The following is a 17,642-nucleotide window of genomic DNA, read 5'->3' as shown; positions in this document are numbered from 1 at the left end:
CCATGATGATGCAAATCTGTTTTATTCCAGTCTTTTTTAAAATCTCTCAACTATTAACGTCTTACAAAAACATGTTAAGTTCACAGCATTTTATGAGCAAAAGTCAGTGAAAGAATACTCAGGAGCACTTGTTGAGAGATAAAGTCAATGCTCATCCCAGCGCTACACACCAGAATAAAAAACTCAACAGAAAAGACTCCTAAATCTCAGGGTTAATTTTTGGGGTCGCTGGGAATAATATAGAAAAATCAGTTGCAAGACATGCTGTCAAACCCTGTGACAAATAATTAAGAATGTGCTATAGGTGGACACTGGTTATTTTAAAACCTTTAAAATAGCTCTCTTTTAAAAGACCACGTGAAGAATGACTTAAAGTGAGACTGTGTCCATATAGCTACTTAATGGTGGCAGTAGAGCCCACCATTGTGTGTGGTGGCAGATTTGTAGGCCATAGTTATGTGTTTGTGTATGTATGTGTTAGTTGTCGGGGTGAGGTATGGCATGGGAGGGGGATCCTGGTACTTTGTACTTCCAACCACTTCCCTTTTAAAATCACCTCCACTGACAACCTCCATCAAACACTACACAGCTAGAAATGCCTTCCTGCTGGCACAGAGCCAAGCCGTGTCGTTCCACACTTCCACTACCAACAAAATAATAATGATAATAGGGGGGGAAAAAAACAAGAAAAAAAAAACAAAGTCAAAATCAGACCACATACAAAAACAATCACCCCGAAAAATGTAGAAATACAAAGAAAGAAAATCCTCTCATTCCACTGATACAAACTGCAAGTCATGAAACATCGCCACAAGTTAAATGTGGTGCTCAAACACACACACACACAGTTTCACGCCCTGGATAAGCAAAAAGTGCCATTTCTCTGGACGCCTTCACTGCAAACTCAAGTCCCTCAGAACTAAAACCACAGACTGATATCACAGCACAGTACACCACAGGCCTTCCAGTATCCTTTCCGATGAGCAACCGTACATCAATGGCAAAACATGAACACCACTCAACGCTCAACTTAGAGGCACTCAAACGTCTGTGAAATTAAACCTTTATCTCATAAAAGTCTTAGTAAGTGACAGTTTGGCTTAAAAAAAAAATTCAACTCAAAGATGAATGGCAAAACTTGACAACAAACCCATACAGTATTCTACTGTATTTGAGAAAGACCACTTGAAAACATCAGGGTGGGTGGGTGTGCGAACAAAACCAAACCCCACCCCTCTGAGCACCTTTGGGAGTTTCTATAACCTCTCCACCAGGTGTCACTAGCACTAGCCCTGGATAAAGACACAACATAGTTGCTCAACAACATTCACAAGTACCATGCGGTCACTCACAACCCAAAATACTCCAAACTACAGATATATCCCTAAACCCATGCCATATGAGTAAGTTAAGGATGGACTATCACACGGAGGAAAAAACATAAAACAAAGTAAACAAATCAAATGTTGATAAAGTGAGTGGGTGCAGCTGGGAGAGCAATATCTTCAACCTGGTCCTAAGTTTCTTTCATTAAACAACTATCATCTTCTTTCATCATCAATTTGTTTTCTTCTTCTCTTTTTTTTCCTTTTGGTCAGTTATTCTTTTAATCTTTCACATGAACATAATCGTGATAAGATAAGAATCAACTCATGTTGGAAAAGATCAGACTGAACACTGATTGTCCAGACGTAACACAGACTGACTGTCCAGAAATGGGTACACAACATCCCTTTTCATGAGAAATGGGCAGAGTTGCTATGGCAGTAGAAAGTGCTGGCTCTTGCCTTTCTCCCACAGAGAGTAGATAGTAGAGGAGGACATCACAGAGACATGGAAAATATGAAGATTGAGAACAAGAGAGTCTCTGGACATTGGAAACCAAAACACTAACAACTCCACTGAGAAGGCAAGACTTCATGCCCTTGACAAAGCAGTTTTTGCTGCTATTATTTAAAAAATGTATTTCCTTTTCCATAAGATTAAAAAAGAAAAATCTGCCCCCTAGCTGCATCATCCAAGGAAGTCTTATTCATTAGGCCTAAAAATGGATGTGAACTACATTTCTCTTGGTCAGCTGCCCTTGTTACGATCTATGTTTTGCCATGGTCTACCATTGAATTCCCCTTCTCAGTGGAGACTGTTAAATGTCTGATGTCATAAAAACAAGTTGAAGGAGCAAGAGTTCCAGTACGGAGTTTGCTCTGGGATCTTCCCAATATGGGAAACGTAGCGTGAGGGTGTGGGGGGGTAAACAGCGACGCTGCTACTCCGGCTGGACCTCAACGTTGGCCCCTCACGGCTCCATTTTGCTGTCCTCCTCAGCATGTTTATGCATGTGCTTCTCAAGCCCCTACACGGTGGGAAACAAGAGCAGGCCTCAGTTCACACTTACATTATATTATTACTGTAAGTCTATCATTATATACCATACTGTATGCTAGACTGTCATATATAACAAACAAGAGATATTAAGTGACTTTTCACAAGAAAACTACATTTGCAGGATATATCACATTTAAAAAAAATGGTTGTGACATTGTGTATAAACCAAGATATATCAGAGACACTAGCACAGTTGCTATGCTATATAGACAGACGAGGCATGTTAAAGAGGCAGGGGCCTGTGGTCTGATGCATGTTAAAGTGGCAGTGGGGCTTTTGTTTAGTACCTGCTTGGAGCCATTGCGAGCACTGAAGAAGCCGTCACAGTTTTTCCAGCGGCACTTCAGCATCTGCAGGCCCGGCGATACGTGGTCCTGGAGCAGGTGCTGCTGGAGGTGCTCCATCACACCAAAGATCAGAGAGCAGCCGTGCCACTGCAGAACACACACACACACACACGCCATACACAAACACACACAAAAACAGGTTACCTCAGTGGGGAGCTTGATGGCTCTATTTCATGAAACTATGAGACACTAGACAGTACTTTGCCACATAAACAAAGTTACATCCCAATCCCCAGTCTTACCAAGCAGCGGTAGTTTTGGATCAGATTGAGTTTCACAGCTCGCACACTCCCGTCATAACAACCTGTGTAGATCTAAAGCACAGAAGCAACACGTCACAATCCAACATGCACTACTAACAAGATTATCTTTTAAAATTCTGACATGACATGAACAGACTCACCATACTTTTGTGTATGACCATACACATAACCATGTCCGAGTGTCCACCATATACTTGCAGCCGATCATGAGACTGCAGAATTACAGAGGGAATATAAGACATACCGTAGAGTTGGTCCTCCATAAAAATATATATCTCCAGACACTTTATAAGCCTGAATACATCCCAACACTAAACACTGCAGCGGTCCAACCATCCTTTAGAATAACAGAATCTGATCGAGTACGGGAGACTCACCTGAAGCTCGTAGACCCGCACCAACTTATCTAAGCAGGCCGTCACCATCACTTTACCAAGGATGGCCACCACAGTGACCGCATGGCTGTGGCCTTTATAGATGCGCACCAGCTCCCCTGTCTGAACAAACAGATGAGAGGAGATGTGACGGGCTTTTGCTTAAAATGGATCAAACAAAAAAGTTAAGTTAAGTTCAGGAAAAAGACCAAACAGAATACATGCATACAGAATGGATAATTAGTTTAGATCCCTCTGTAATTCTTACATTTACATGTTTAGTTACATTTACAAGATCCTTCATTTTGTTTTGTGTAGTGAGCACATTGCATGACTGAATGATTAAACATACGTGGATGTTGTGTGCATGGACAGACTGGTCACTGGAACCACTGAAGACCAGATCATTCACCACCTGATGGAGACATTTAGACAGATTAGATTCAACACAATCATGAGCTAACACAAACTTCATCACTATTCAACACACACTCACTCCTCACCTTCATGCAGAGCACAGTTTTGGAATGTCCCTCCAACGTGCGAAGGAGCAGTCCGTTCTTAGCATCTCGGACGCTGATGGTGCTGTCATAGGAACCCACCAGCAGAATCCGCCTCACGCCCTCCTGCGCTGTTGCCAGGCAACTCACTGCCCGGGGCCCATGGCAATCAAACACTTCCAGCTGCCGATTCGTCTGTTGAGGGGAGAGGCAAGACAGGAGGTCAGTAACACCCAGTTTGCCTCCAAGACACCCACCATCGCAGCAGTGTTGACCTATTTCTAAACAGAGATGAGCCAGGCTCTGACCTTGAGGCTGAAGGTCACCACGGATCCATTGGCCAGGCCCACGAACAGCGTCTTCCAGCGGCTGTGCAGGCAGAGGACTCGGTCTGGCAGAGAGAGCTGCTCCACACACTCACGCGTCTAACACACAACAAAGAACAACATCAGCACTTTGACAAGCACAGTGGCACAGACAGTGGAGGAAGTCACCCTTAAAGGTACATCATGCAGGTCATTTTTGGTTACTGTAGAGCTCCCACTAGTCACAATATATTTATATTTTACTCTGCTGTTGTAAATAGCAAACTTCTCGTGACTTATGCGTTTGTTGTGGAGGTGAAGGATTAACAACAGGCAAAAGCTCTCCAAAAAGCTATATCTACTGACAAGGTAATGTTTCACGATTCTCTCGAGATTTATCAGGCAGCCGTTGCATGGCTGGTTTTCTCAGTAGCGACTTGCTATAGTCTTATGCTGTATAGCTATGCTAGGTGTGTGATTCGCCTATTACAAGTTTATTTACTATCAAATTGAAATGGAGGATGAGGAATATATAAAGTGGACAAGGCAAGAAGGAGTCTACAGGGCTGGGGAGGCCTTTTGGCAGAAAGTGTCAAATCAATTCAAGTCACTTTATTTATAAAGTACTTTTTAAAGAACAACAACAGAAGTTTGACTCAAAGTGCTTTACAGATAAGGTAAGTACATAATACAAGTAGAAGGACAAGTAGACAGATTTTTTTAAGGATTTAAAGAGGAATGACATAGCGGTGCAGGTGGGAGCCTTACCCTGAGGCTGTAGCAGCGAACAGTCTGGTCGCTGGAGCCGGAGTACAGGCGTGGGGCCAGACCAGGTCCCGACGACAGCAGGATGCAGTTCACCTTGGAGCTGTGGCCATCAAACACAGTGACGCACTGACGAGTCTGCAGGACACAGACCACATTTATTTATAACAGAAACCGCCGTGAATGGTACCATTTCTCTGACCGTGCGCTCTGTAGGGCTTGTGTTGGGCGTCTCCATTGATAACTGTATCGGCTCACAAAAACTAGCACGGAAGTTAGCAAGGCGAAGGTGAGACGATGAACGGCCTGTGGGAGTGACGAAAGAGGACAGCGGAACTCACGCTGAGGCAGAAGGCCCGGATGGTTCTGTCGCCGGAGCAGGTGTACAGCAGGCCCTCGTGGATCTGCATGTCGTGCACAGCCTCCTGGTGGCCCTCAAATGGGCCCTCGGTGGGCTCTGGACGCTGCTCCTCTCCCCCATCAACATCTGCAGAGCACAGTCAAAACACGGTGTGTGAGGAAGGGCTGCGCCAGACTACGTCACATGATTACAATATCATATTATACTGGAAGATTTTTTATATCATATCGTAGATCACCATCTCTCCTCAGCATATTGTGCATAATCTCTACATCATCAAACACCTATGGGGTAAACTAGAACAGACATTGTGAGCCAAACTTTCCAACACCGGTGCGGTGACCTCACCAATACTCTTCTAAATGAATCCAGACACTCTGTAAAATCCTTCCCTAAAGACTGGAAACTGTTACAAGCTGTAAAATGAATGCCTAATTCCTATGCATTTAGAATGGGATGCCATTGACGTTCCTGTAGATATAATTACAGGCATGCCAATACCTTTGTCAATACAGTGTATATTTTAATTATGGTTATGGAAAGTGTCTCACATTTAATTCACACTGTCCACTCTAAGAAACTGCTGTCAGATGCTGCTCATTAAGTCATTTATCAGCTCTAAGAATACATTTGCCCTTATAAAGTCATCCTGGGATATGATGACTATTTTGGCCTATTCAAAGCGTAATGATTCTATTTCTGTTGCTTGGACCCTCACTGCCTCGTCGAGTTAGAGGAGAGGAGAGCCAGTTATCCTTCCCACCGTCCATCAGTTTGAGGTGTAAGACTGGTCATGATTAAGGTCGATGTTAAGGTCAGCATTCATGCAATGCAGGAGTATTAACTTCCTGCTGAGACCTACCTGCTGAGCTTTTGCGCAGCTTCCCAGCCAAGACGGTTGAATATTTTCTGCAACAAAAAATATGAAAAGTGTGTCAGTGGTGCGCTGCAGTCACAAACACATTCATCTTCCAATCAGCATCCTGCTCTAAAACGGTCTGTAACCTGATCCCACATAAGAGCCCTAAGTGCAAGCACATGACCAGCATTCTTAACTCTCTCATTTACTGCAGTCAGCTGTCCCTCCGCCTCAAATTTCAAAAATGAAATACTACCCAAGGCTAACAAGCTCAGGTGACTCAAGCTCATTCAGAGATTACATGACACGTTTTTTAATAGCAGCACCACACAGTCTTCTCCCACTGGCAACTTTTGCACACCACACTCAACCCAATCCCTGTGACCCTTACACGTCAGTCTTGATGGTGATGCTGGCTTTTGGCATTTCGCTAGTGGAGGTCACTTCATTACAGGCCACCTTTGGCATCTCCTCCTTCATGCACACTTCGGGCGCCACCGTGTCGGCCAGAGGCGTAACCGTGGCCGTCGTCTCCTCTTCTTCCATCTTCACGTCCTCTTGGTCGGACATGTCGATGCTGATCACCTCGCTGGCTCTCCCCTGACGCAGCTCCACCATCTCCAGGTCGGAGGAGTCGGAGAGGCGCAGCTTCAGCTGCATGGGTGGAGGAGGAGGAGGTGGAGAAGTCTCCACTGTTGTGAAGCCCTGAGCCGACTCCTCTTTGACCGCGCTGTCATCGTTGCCCTTCGTGTTCTTATTCTCCTCCTCCTCCTCCTCCTCTTCCTGCGGCTTGTCGGTGCAGGGCGGCGTGGAGGTGCTGACCAGGGAGCCGCTGGGCCTCCGCCGGGGCCGCAGCTTGCGCATGCGCGTCCTGGACGCCACCGACTCGCCCTCGGTCTCCGAGTCGCTGGGGTCGGCGGGTGCGCTGGCGCCCTGGGCCTGGCGCAGCATGCGCTTCTTCTTCAGCTTGCGCACTTTCTTCACACCCTTGGCCTGCTCAGGCTGGGACAGTGGAGGGGAGAGGGGCAGGAGGCCGGACGCAGGCGGGGCGGTCTCCAGAATGCGTGAGCTCCTGCGGCTGGAGGCGGCGGACGTCTCGGGCATCGGAGCGCAGCTGGACAGGGCAGCACTGAGGTCAGTGCTAGACTGACGAAGCTCCACCATCTGGACTGATGTGGACTCAAGGTCTAGCCCTGTTGAGGAATACAAACACAGAACTTTTAGGCACATTCAACCATGCTTAAAGTTTGAGTGCCCTCTGTTCTAAGACATCTACACCTCAAGTTAAACCATCATTATGTCACTTCAGTTCTACTTCTTTATTTCTTCTGGATTTGATTTGAAATTTGAAATGTTTGTTTGTTTGCTTGTTTGTTTGTTTGTTTGTTGTGAAAGCGAGGAGGGCCCTACCGGAGTGCGGCGGTGCGGTGTAGTTGGGCAGCTCCGGCGTGGTGCTGTGGAGGTTGGGTACCGGGCTCCGGGCCGCCGCGGGCTCTTCAGCATGGTTGTTAGGGGACAGTGGCTCCAGCTTGATCACTATGGGCTGGTTGGTGGTGGTGGGGGTGGGCTGGGCAGGGGAGAGGGGCGAGGGGGGGGCCGCACGCTTCGGGCACACAGGCTGGCTCTGGCCAAAGGCAACCGTTTCAGGCAAGGGGGAGAACAGAGAGGAGGCGGAGGAGGCTGCCGTGGAGATGGCCGCTGTCGGCACTTTCCCAGAGTCCTCGTCCATGCTTGCTCCTCTCGGCGAACTTGAATGCTGCATGTCGTCTATAAGAGTGTATGCATTTTTGTTATACCACTATATCCTGGTAAATGTTATTAGAAAACAGAACATGTCCATTATCAGATTTACCTTGCATCCCTTTCAGGATTTCAATGCGTCTAGTTCTCAATGTGCTCATCTCCATTGTAACCTGAAAATAATATCACAGTCTTAAGACAGAGCACTCTTAAAAGACACATAAAGTGACTACAAAGATAATGGATGCTAATTTGAATGAGGGCCAAACAGCAAAGTCTGTCAAATCAGCAAAGTGACTCGTGCATGAACTAAAGAGATCAAGTGGAATGAAGTATAGAAGCATTGAGCTGATCCACCGATGTTTGAGATTAGGATCTTGCCTCGTTATTAAATTAGCTTTATATTTAAGACTTTTCCCATTGCCTGCAGTTGGATAATCCTACCTGCTGTTTGACCACTAGGAGGCGCTGGACCTCCATGTATGCAGCCTGCAGGGCAGCACGAGCCTGGATCAGACTTTGGTCCACTGCCTGCAGAGAGCCGTTCAACTCCTCCTCTCTCAGAGAGACAGCCAGTAACTGGTCCACATGACAACGGTCTGCAGAGACACGCAAAGATAAGGAATAGCAGTAAGGACAGAGGTTCTACTATTGTCCACAGAGAAGCAGTGTGCTTCAAATGAAATGGTCCAGGGTCAGTAGAAAGTTTGCCACAAAAACAAATGGACTATTTCCTGGAATAAAGCTGTCCATATTTCAGTATAGTGAGTTCCTAATGACTTCATAAAATGATAATAGCAACATACCTTTCTTTCCTTTGAGTTTCCTTCTCTTATTGTTTCTCTCAGCACATGCCATTTCTACAGCAGGAACCTCCTGTCAGGACCGGAAGAGTGGCAATGTTAAAAAAAAAAAAAAACATCAAGCCTTTCAATCATTAACACAAACCCGTGGCAACCCTGCTTCTACTTACCCCTACGGCTCGTCTCTTCTTCCCTCCAGTGGGACTCTCGTTCATCTCCGCTCCGGACAGGCAGCTGCTGTCTCCCTCCACAGACTCAGGCGCCTGGGCCACGACCTCCACCGGGGCCGGACCCTGGGGCAGTTCGGCGAAGTCCTGTTCTGGGATTTCTTTGGGTCTTGGGTCAGACTGGCTGCACCTGGGTCTGGGGTCTTGGACATCGCTGGGCGTGGAAAAGAGTGACAGGGTGGTGGCGGTGCGATCAGGGGCGATGCTGCTTTCAGACAGGCTGCGTTTGCGGGATGGAAGTGGAGCCGCAGTGCCGCACAACAGGGAATCCCAATGGTACCCTTCGCAAAGGGGCTCATCTCGCTCCGCCTGGGCGGCATTCTCCTGCTCGCTCGACACCATCTCGATGCCAAACCTGAACAGGCACAACAAGTGGCAGTCAGTTGAGTTTTCACAGGCAATAAACAACATGTACATATGGAATGGCAAAGGACATGCAAGATGCCTGAACGGTGTATCCAATCAACAGTTTACTGATAATATATAAATAAACAAACAAACAAACACTCTGATATACTCCACATGGACTGCACTGTCTGTACTCTACAGTGTAACAAGACTCACATTAACCTTGCAATTAGTGTTTGACTTTGTGCATCTGAATAAAGATCTACAAATCTTTGTATTTCACTGGTTTCCCAAAATACTGCAAACCATCAGATGTACCTGGGTAGACCTTTGCCTTTCTCCTGCTTCTTCCTGCTGACCTCCTGGTACACCTGGTCCCAGTTGACATTGCGTCGGGCCCCTGTGGAACTGATGAGCTCTCTCAGGATGGGCTTCAGACCGGGCTTCAAACCGGAGTCCTTCTCTGATTCGCTCTTGCGCGTGCCACTCACGTTGCGGATGCGCCGTGCGATGTTCAGATTGGGCTCATGCCCGGGACCAGCCTTCCCTTTAGTGCCGATGTGTCGGTTCAGGTCTCGCTTGAGGCAAGCAGGCAGCGCCAACTTGCTCAGGCTGGGCACTGTGGCATAACCATCAGGGTTGGTCTCGGCGTTTGCGTCCTCTCTCGGCGTGTTCCCGTCAGAGCCAAAACCCTCATCCCCCACATGCGATGCCTGATCTGTCGTAATCATGCTTACCTCCGCTTCCTCTTTCACTACTACTTCCTCCTCCTCCTCCTCTCGGTCAGCAGTAGACGTACTAACTTGGACAGACTGCAGGGACAGGCATTCGGTCTGGCTTGAGGCGTACCTGGTGCCAGGTGGGGTTCGATCAGCAGCAGAGTCCTCATCATAGCTGGGTAGTTCAACCTGACCGTCGGCACCTTGTGCCTGGTCTTGGACGGCTGTCCTCGGGCTGCTCGGAACGCAGTCCTCAAGCTCCTGGATGTGCAGTGCCGTCTCATTGCTCTGCTCTCGACGAACCCAGAGTTCTCCGCCGGGCCTCTTCTCCAGAAGGGTCTCTTTGGCTCTTCTCAGCATGTCGGAGAGCAGACGCTCTTGCTCTGCAGCAGAGGGGCTTCTAGATGTGGGTCTAGAGGCTCCGGACTCCTGGAGTCTGGACGTTCTAAGGTGTTCCTGACTGGACGCTCGACTGAGGTCGGTCCTGGGGGAGGAGGGTGGAGGTGATTTGTCTGTGTGCTCTGCTGGCCTTTCAGCCTTTTTACCGCTGCTGGTTGACGTGGTACTGGGGCTCTCACTGGTGACGCTGCAAAAACTCCGCCTATTCTTTCTATATCTTTGGTCCATCTTGTGATGATCTGAGGACAGATGCTGTCTAGATTGATGTCCTGATCGCAAATGCCACTGGCCTGGACTATTCTCCACGGAGGAACTCTGGCCATCCATCAAAGGTGGTATGTCATTGACTTTGGCTGGTGGGTATGGCGCCCAGCGATACTGCTTGTCTACCTTCTGAGGTGCAGGCCCCTTGTTTCGTTCCTGTTCTCCACTAGAACTTTCCCTGCTCTGGTAGCCCTTCCTTGGGCCATCCTGCCCATGGGAATACTTTGGGTTTTTGTCTCCCCCTAGTGACTGCATGGACTTAAATGCTTTGAGGGGTTTGTTGGTGGGATTCCTAGAGGACTCAGGCTGCTGTTGCCCCACCTGGACAGACTCCTTAGATCGCCGCCACTGATACTGGTTGTCTCTACCATTTCCTCCATCCTTGCCACCCCAGTTCTTACCCCAGATATGCTCAGCATTTCCCCTGTAGTCATTCGGTTTGCCACTACCATGGCCACTGGCTTGCCCAGAGTAAGCTGCTGGGTCCCACTGCTGGAAGTTAGGTGGCACTTCTGCATGCCATGTTGCACTTTTATTTTGCCTGCTTTGGGGGTGTTGCCAGTTGCCCCGGTCACAATTGCCACCTCCCCATGCCTTCTGCCAACTTGACATGTCCCCCCACCAGCCCCTAGGGGGCGGCGGTACGTCAGAGAAGTTCCAGTCCCACGACGCCCTGTTCTGGCGATGCCATGGCTTTGAGCCCCGGCGCAGCTTTTGCTCCTGCTGCTTCCGCCGTTCCTCTTCCTCACGCTCCTTTTTGGCTGCAGCTTCTTGAAGCCTGAGTTAAAAAAAAAATAATAATAAAAAAAAAAAGCTAAACATGGGTACTATCTAGGCACCCAGACATAACTAGACAAAGACAGACACAGGCCATAACTCAAACAAACCCTTTCCAACAGTGAAAGGCATTTTGTTAGGAACACAGCCAAAGGGAGGAGTGATACTGCAGTGCCATGCGTCAGGAGAAAGTGAATCACGTGCCAGAGGGGTCTGACCTCATGAGGCAGTCAGGGCAGAGAAGGATAGGCTTTGGCATGTGACAAGACAGCAGCTGCACCCCAAACTCCTGTCTGTGACAGTCACACCACCCCATACCATACCACGACCCTCCCCCACTACCACAGGATGTCAAACAACTTTCTCTGCCAAATGTAACATTCATGTAAATCTTATTACAGTAGTAAAGACAGTATGAAATGAGCTGGAAATTCACTTCCAAATGTCAACAATGAATCACTGGATTGGTGGAACTGTGGTTCCCCCTCCACATAAAGTTACAGACAAGAATAAAGGTATTTTACTAGCACCCTTTACTATTTAGCAAGGAGTGTTATTCAGGATATTCAGTGAAAAACAGCCCCACATCAAATTCAACGATTTGCACTACGTAACACTTTAGAGAAGCTGTGGCTTCCATTTCCTCAATAGTATTTCCATTCGGTCACACATACACAATTGTTTTCCTAACTGAACTAATGTCTCTTGAAACAATTCAAATGTGTGAACTCTTTGCTCTGTAGTGGACAGTGCCCAGTTCCCATGCCAAGGTGAGCTGATATGTTTAGAAAGGCTGTGAGAGCGCGAGTGGTCATGGCTGTTTTAGGCTAGGTCTCTCACCACCTGACATCCAACTCCAGCAGCGGCCCTGTTTTCAAGCTCGGTCTAATTTAGAATAGGGCACACCATGACGCATGCCGGAACTTCCAGCGCAGCCACAAGCACAGTATCAGCCGCAGCTCAGTTAACTCTTCGTTTACAGGTGTGCAAAAGGTACACTTTGGTTCTAAATAGATACAAAATGTTGCTCTCTTAGGGTTATTTTCTTGGTACAGAAAATAAGGGCAGAAACTACACAGTAATCAGTAAATTAACAATAGATTATCAATAGATTAGAAAATAAAACATGACATAAACCATGCATTTTACAATAAAAAAAAACCCTGAGAGACCTGAAGACTGAGTCAGACTTGAACTGTACCTTATAAGCTCCTTGCGTTTCTCGATGAGCTGCACCAACTCCTTATCGAAGTACTCCTCCTCCTGGTCACTGCCTCTGGTCTGCTGCTCATGAGCCTCCACTCGTTGCTTGTGGATGGGGCTTGAGATGTGGTCAGCGTAGTTGGTCAGGCCCGCCACTTTCACCCCACACACCCGGCACTCATGGCCACAGTCCCTAGGGACGGAGGGGGACAGCGGGCGATCAATAGAAGCCTCTGGCATGGTCAGGTGGTGCTTCTCTCAGGTAGGGTTAGACTGATATTGGCTCATCAAATAGCCAAGACAAAAAATAGCTTGGAAAAGTGACAAAGAAAAAGGGTTGAGAGATTCAAATAGACAAAATAAAAAGACTGTCAACACTTGACAATTTCCAAGAAAAAAACAAAGAAACCCCAAACAAAAATCTTCCTTGAATGAGATCAGGAGGCAAAAACACACTTATTTTCAAACTGAAAAAGTAAAAAAAAAAGTCAAAACTCTTCAAAAAACATAAAGATACAAAAAATAAAGCTGGGTCTTCCTGATCTAACGAGGCCCTAGGCGCCGTTCTTTCTTTCCGGAGTGTCGGGGTGATGCCAACAAGCCAAGGCAACCTTCATGCCTGGCCCATGTTGGGTGTGGAGCGAAGACTGCGGCACCTTCTTTGAGCCTGGCAGTGCGGAGCAGAGCGGAGAGGAGTGGTGCCCAGGCTTCTCTGTGGCAGCCAGGGGCCAGAGCTCTAGCACGCTGTCATGGTGGTGTCCGCCTGGCTCTGACAGCTGCTTTAGGACAGCGGCTGCTAGTATCTCATCTCTCGCTCTGCTTTCCCCTCAGCTGCCCCTCCCTTGCACTCTCTCCCTCTCTCTCTGCCTTCCTCTTTCTCTCTCTCTCTCTCCCCCTCATTTCCCTACATCTCCCTTCAGAGAGCGTTGGGAACAAGCAGCCAATCAGGCATTAGCTGCAATCTGAGCTTGCTGCAGCTGCACCAACACCAACACCCCCTCTAAACCCATCCCTGCTCAAGTTCCCCTCCAGAATGCCACTCTGGTGCAGTGATGAGAGAATGCTGGTATTTGGCAGTGCGGCTCTCCGAAAAGTGTGTCATGGCATCGGGCCCATTTCAGGTCCTGCCTGGTGGACTGTCTATTCTGCAGCGTTTGCTTTCTTGAGTGGGGTAATGGTCTACTCAATCTAGTTTTAAAACTTTAGAAATATATACAGCTCTGAAAAGGAAGAGACCACTGCACATTTTTCTTTTTTTCACAGCAATTTTTTCTGATCTCATCCTACGGTTGTCGGTCATATTCAAAAATTAAGAGAACACTGCAAATTTGATTATGGCTGTCAACTCATTCGAATGTCACTCAGCAACCGTAGGATGACATCAGAAAAATGTGCAGTGGTCTCTTCATTTTTTCCAGAGCTGTGTATAATAGAAAATATATAGCAATGTCAAAAAAAAAGAATTATGCACTCATTCAAATATAGAGAACTCTCTAACAGACATTTGAGATTGCCAGCCAGTTGTCATGAGTATGGGTCGGCTGTTGTTCCAACGGTATAGTGCCTATATATAAGCCTGGGCACAGACAGCTGCCCCAGCTTCTTTCCAGAATAACCGAAGGGGCACGTGTCTAACAGGACACGTGCTCCATACGGTTTCATATGAAGTTCCACAGAGCACAAGACAATACAACTGAATTACAACCACACAGCTGCAAATGACCTTGCTTCTCCCTGAACTTCACTCAGAAAATTAACGGATTTATAAACGATTCAGAGATTGGTGGGCTGTGAAACCTGTTGAGTACATCCGGTGGTGGGAGAAAACTAAAGGTGTTACTGCTATTCAAAAGAGGCCTAATGTGCCTGTCTGGCTGGTTTGTTGCAAAATGTTTGCAGAGGGAAAACTCACCGGCCCTTAAGGTTTTCCAGCTCTCTGTGGTGCAACATACTCCTCATATGCTCATCCATCTCCTAAGGACACACAAGGACACATTTAAGGAAGCAAATCTAATGTTATGCTCATTATGTGCAGTTGGAAAGTCTCGTCTTCTAGTATGAATGTATCTAGGAGAGCTTTTTAAAGAAACAAAATGTGGAACATTTGAGGAACTTCATTGGTCATGATGCTCTGAGACATCAGATCAACTAGGAAAACCTGCTGAAGACTAATCTTGAAACCTATAACAACAGTAATAACAACAACAACAAAAGACTATGATATTGTGTTCAGAGCTCTCTGCTCTTAGGGTAGGGACAGGTTCAACAAAGCTTTCAATAAAATCCCAATTGGGTTTGTCTTGGGTTACCTGCTTGGAGCTGTAAACAATCTCACACAGAATGCACTTCTTCTCTTTCCCCATGGTGGGCAGGTCTTGAGTCAGGCCATACCTAATAAAAAGAAACCTGGACAGAGGGCCAGAAAGGAGAAAGCAAGAGGCCAAGGGGATAAATAAGTGTTGTGTTCATGTCATGTACGCATAACGTACATAAGATTACACTGGTTCACAACAGGTTTACCAAAGGCCTAAGGTAAGTTGAAAAGGGCATGTAGGCCTATATGAGACTGCAATCTCCATTAGTAGGGCTTGGACGTGACCCCATCCCCCACCTTTCAAATAACAAGTCTGGCATCCCAGTGGAGAGTTCTTTCTGGACAGTGGGCTAATTCAGGGCTGCTGATAGTGCAGCACCCTGGCCAAGAGGTGGCCTTTGCCGTTGCAGTGTTGTGTCTGAACAAGTTCAACACCAGTGCTGGAAAGTTATCACCAGAGGTCACATGTGTTTTATATAGAACATCAAAAGGAGAGCAGGTCATGTACAGTAATAACTTTACCCTACATGGTAAAAAAGGGGAGAGATAGAGTACCCTCCAGAATTATTGGCACCTCTGCTAAAGTTGACTAAAACCGGTATAAAAAATAATCTGTTGGTGATTTATTGTAATCTCACAATGAAAAAAATAGGAAAAGTCCAACCTTGAAGGGAAGCAAATTTATTTTGAGAAAAAGGAAAATCTCAATAGAAATCCATATTTTAACAAAAAAACGTCACTCACAATTATTGGCACCCCTGCTTGTAATACCTTCTTAAGCCTCCCTTTGCCAATAAAACAGCTTGTAATATTCTCCTATGACACCCTATAAAGTTGGAGAATACAAAACAAGGGATTTAAGACCATTCGTCTTTACAAAATCTCCCCCAGATCGTCCAGATTCCTAGGTCCACACTTGTGCATTCTCCTCTTTGACTCATCCCACTGTTTTTCTATGGAGTTTAGATCAGTGCAGAGGTGCCAATAATTCTGGAGGGTACTGTATTGCTGTTTGCAACAGACAGGAATTTGACCTACAAATGAAAAATCAAGAAAATTGGTCGGCTACAATTTGCGGTGATATAGCCTAGATATTGTTGTATTGTAGATATTGTAAAAACATATTATTGGGCAACGTTGATGTAATGAACTTGGAGACGTGTGTTCTCATACATGTCCATCTTCAAAACGTTGGTATTCCATCATAAATTAAATGGTATGTCGGCCCCCTTACCCAGCAACGACAATGGCAGTTATTTATGGCTCTTTTGGATTATGAGAGGAGATCCTGCAGCCTAACACCCTTCCCACACCAAAGGGAACGGCTGGTATGTAGTCTTGCTGCCCACTGACATACTATGAAAGGAAATACTCCTCAGCTGACCCACAAATGGTACAGTGCTGTGCAGTGACAGGAGGGTTACATTCAATAATTCGTCCAAGTAGTTTACACCAGCAGCATAATAAACTCCATTTCCCTGCAACCTGTTTGTTTATTCTGCGAGCTGTGAGGATGGCAGATGAAATGCTTTGAATTTGAGGAGGGCAACGGTGTCTTAATCCATTGAAATGGAGGAAGGAAAATGTAGCTCTGAGCAAATGTATTTTGTTTTCAAACACACAACCGAGCTGCAAATGGCGACAGTGTAAGGCATTTAAATACCAAAAACCCAAGCACAGATCTTTATAAGCAATGCAAAGCTTTACTGCAATGAATATCAGTTTACTAAACGCAGTGCATTCCCTATCATTCCCTATTTGCGTAACAATGTTAGCCAACTAGCTAACTGTTGGCTAGCGAAAGTTGCCTCACAACGTACAGGGCAGTGTTCAATCGTTTGACTAAGTTAATGTTTTACGACGACGCACTGCAAATGCTGCATGCAAACTTTCAGTTGCGCCAAGTTGTGCACGACTTACCAAAATAATGTATGTTAATACATAAAATATACGTTAGCTCTTACCCTGGCTAGGTTAGGCTAATAGATCCAGACCAACTTCACCGCAAAAAGTATGGATTCATTTATTTCATGTATATTACATCCAGCAATGCGGTAAACTTCCTCGTGCTACAAACTAACTTGTTCGAATAAAATGTTTACAGCTGCGAAGAAAGGTGTGCGTTAATCTATCGTTTGTATCGTTGGCTGTAAGGTAGCTATTGCTAACGTTAACAACGTAACGTTACACGTTATGCACCAGCATCATGTTGAAAACACCAGGCAGGTGATTTCATTTGTACACTTTAACTTGGTAAATGGAAAGTAAATAAATGTATTTATTACAAAATTAAAACCATTGTCAATAAAATGTAATAGACAACCTATTATTATTACATGCAATTTACTTTAACGTCTATGTTAGCTGGCTAGCAGAGCAGGACACATAAACATTCATAACACTACAATCTTTCACTTTATCAAACTTATTTGGAAAAACAAGCAGCATCAGGACATACCTCAGTGCAACTGCATAAGTCTATCAATTTTCTCCAAAGTATTCCTCTCATAGCGAAGTACACTTATAACTATAAAGGGGGTCTGACTTGCTATGTACACAAGCGATTGGTGTCGAATCTGCAGTTACCTCGCGTGTTCCTCACTTCCGGTGTTTCAGGGGATTCCAGTGGCATGGATCATAGGTAGGGAGGGTCATATAGACATAATAGATGGGGAGGGTAGACGCATTG

General features: G+C 46.2%; 1 protein-coding gene across 2 annotated transcripts; it reads right to left on the bottom strand.

The window, feature by feature from the left end:
• Positions 1–3: 3 nt before the first annotated feature.
• On the bottom strand, positions 4–17,583 carry znf106a (zinc finger protein 106a). 2 transcript variants are annotated; one of them, XM_042071275.1, is made up of 22 exons: positions 17,412–17,583; positions 14,949–15,045; positions 14,552–14,613; positions 12,638–12,832; positions 9,596–11,437; positions 8,873–9,284; positions 8,706–8,775; positions 8,344–8,498; positions 8,012–8,072; positions 7,570–7,926; positions 6,551–7,352; positions 6,163–6,209; positions 5,281–5,426; positions 4,943–5,077; positions 4,178–4,294; positions 3,873–4,064; positions 3,722–3,784; positions 3,373–3,492; positions 3,136–3,207; positions 2,975–3,046; positions 2,673–2,819; positions 4–2,353 (listed from the first exon to the last, which is right to left on the bottom strand). In XM_042071275.1, the coding sequence occupies exons 2-22, from the start codon at positions 15,000–15,002 to the stop codon at positions 2,297–2,299; spliced, it is 5,178 nt and encodes a 1,725-aa protein (XP_041927209.1). In that variant the 5' UTR covers positions 15,003–15,045; positions 17,412–17,583; the 3' UTR covers positions 4–2,296. The 2 variants fall into 2 exon arrangements, with proteins under 2 accessions (XP_041927209.1, XP_041927210.1); XM_042071276.1 differs by having other exon boundaries at positions 8,706–8,772.
• Between the last annotated feature and the right edge of the window lie 59 nt (positions 17,584–17,642).

This window comes from Alosa sapidissima, chromosome 19, assembly GCF_018492685.1.
Source record: "Alosa sapidissima isolate fAloSap1 chromosome 19, fAloSap1.pri, whole genome shotgun sequence".
Lineage (NCBI taxonomy): Eukaryota > Metazoa > Chordata > Actinopteri > Clupeiformes > Clupeidae > Alosa > Alosa sapidissima.
This window is presented reverse-complemented; position numbering and strand designations above follow the sequence as displayed.

Coding starts and splice junctions, on each gene's coding strand:
- znf106a (XM_042071275.1), bottom strand. CDS start 15,002: ATGGGGAAAGAGAAGAAGTGCATTCTGTGTGAGATTGTTTACAGCTCC. Junction 8,776..8,872: donor AGAAGAGACGAGCCGTAGGG/GTAAGTAGAAGC, acceptor CGGTCCTGACAG/GAGGTTCCTGCTGTAGAAAT. Junction 3,047..3,135: donor TGGTCATACACAAAAGTATG/GTGAGTCTGTTC, acceptor TCTGTGCTTTAG/ATCTACACAGGTTGTTATGA.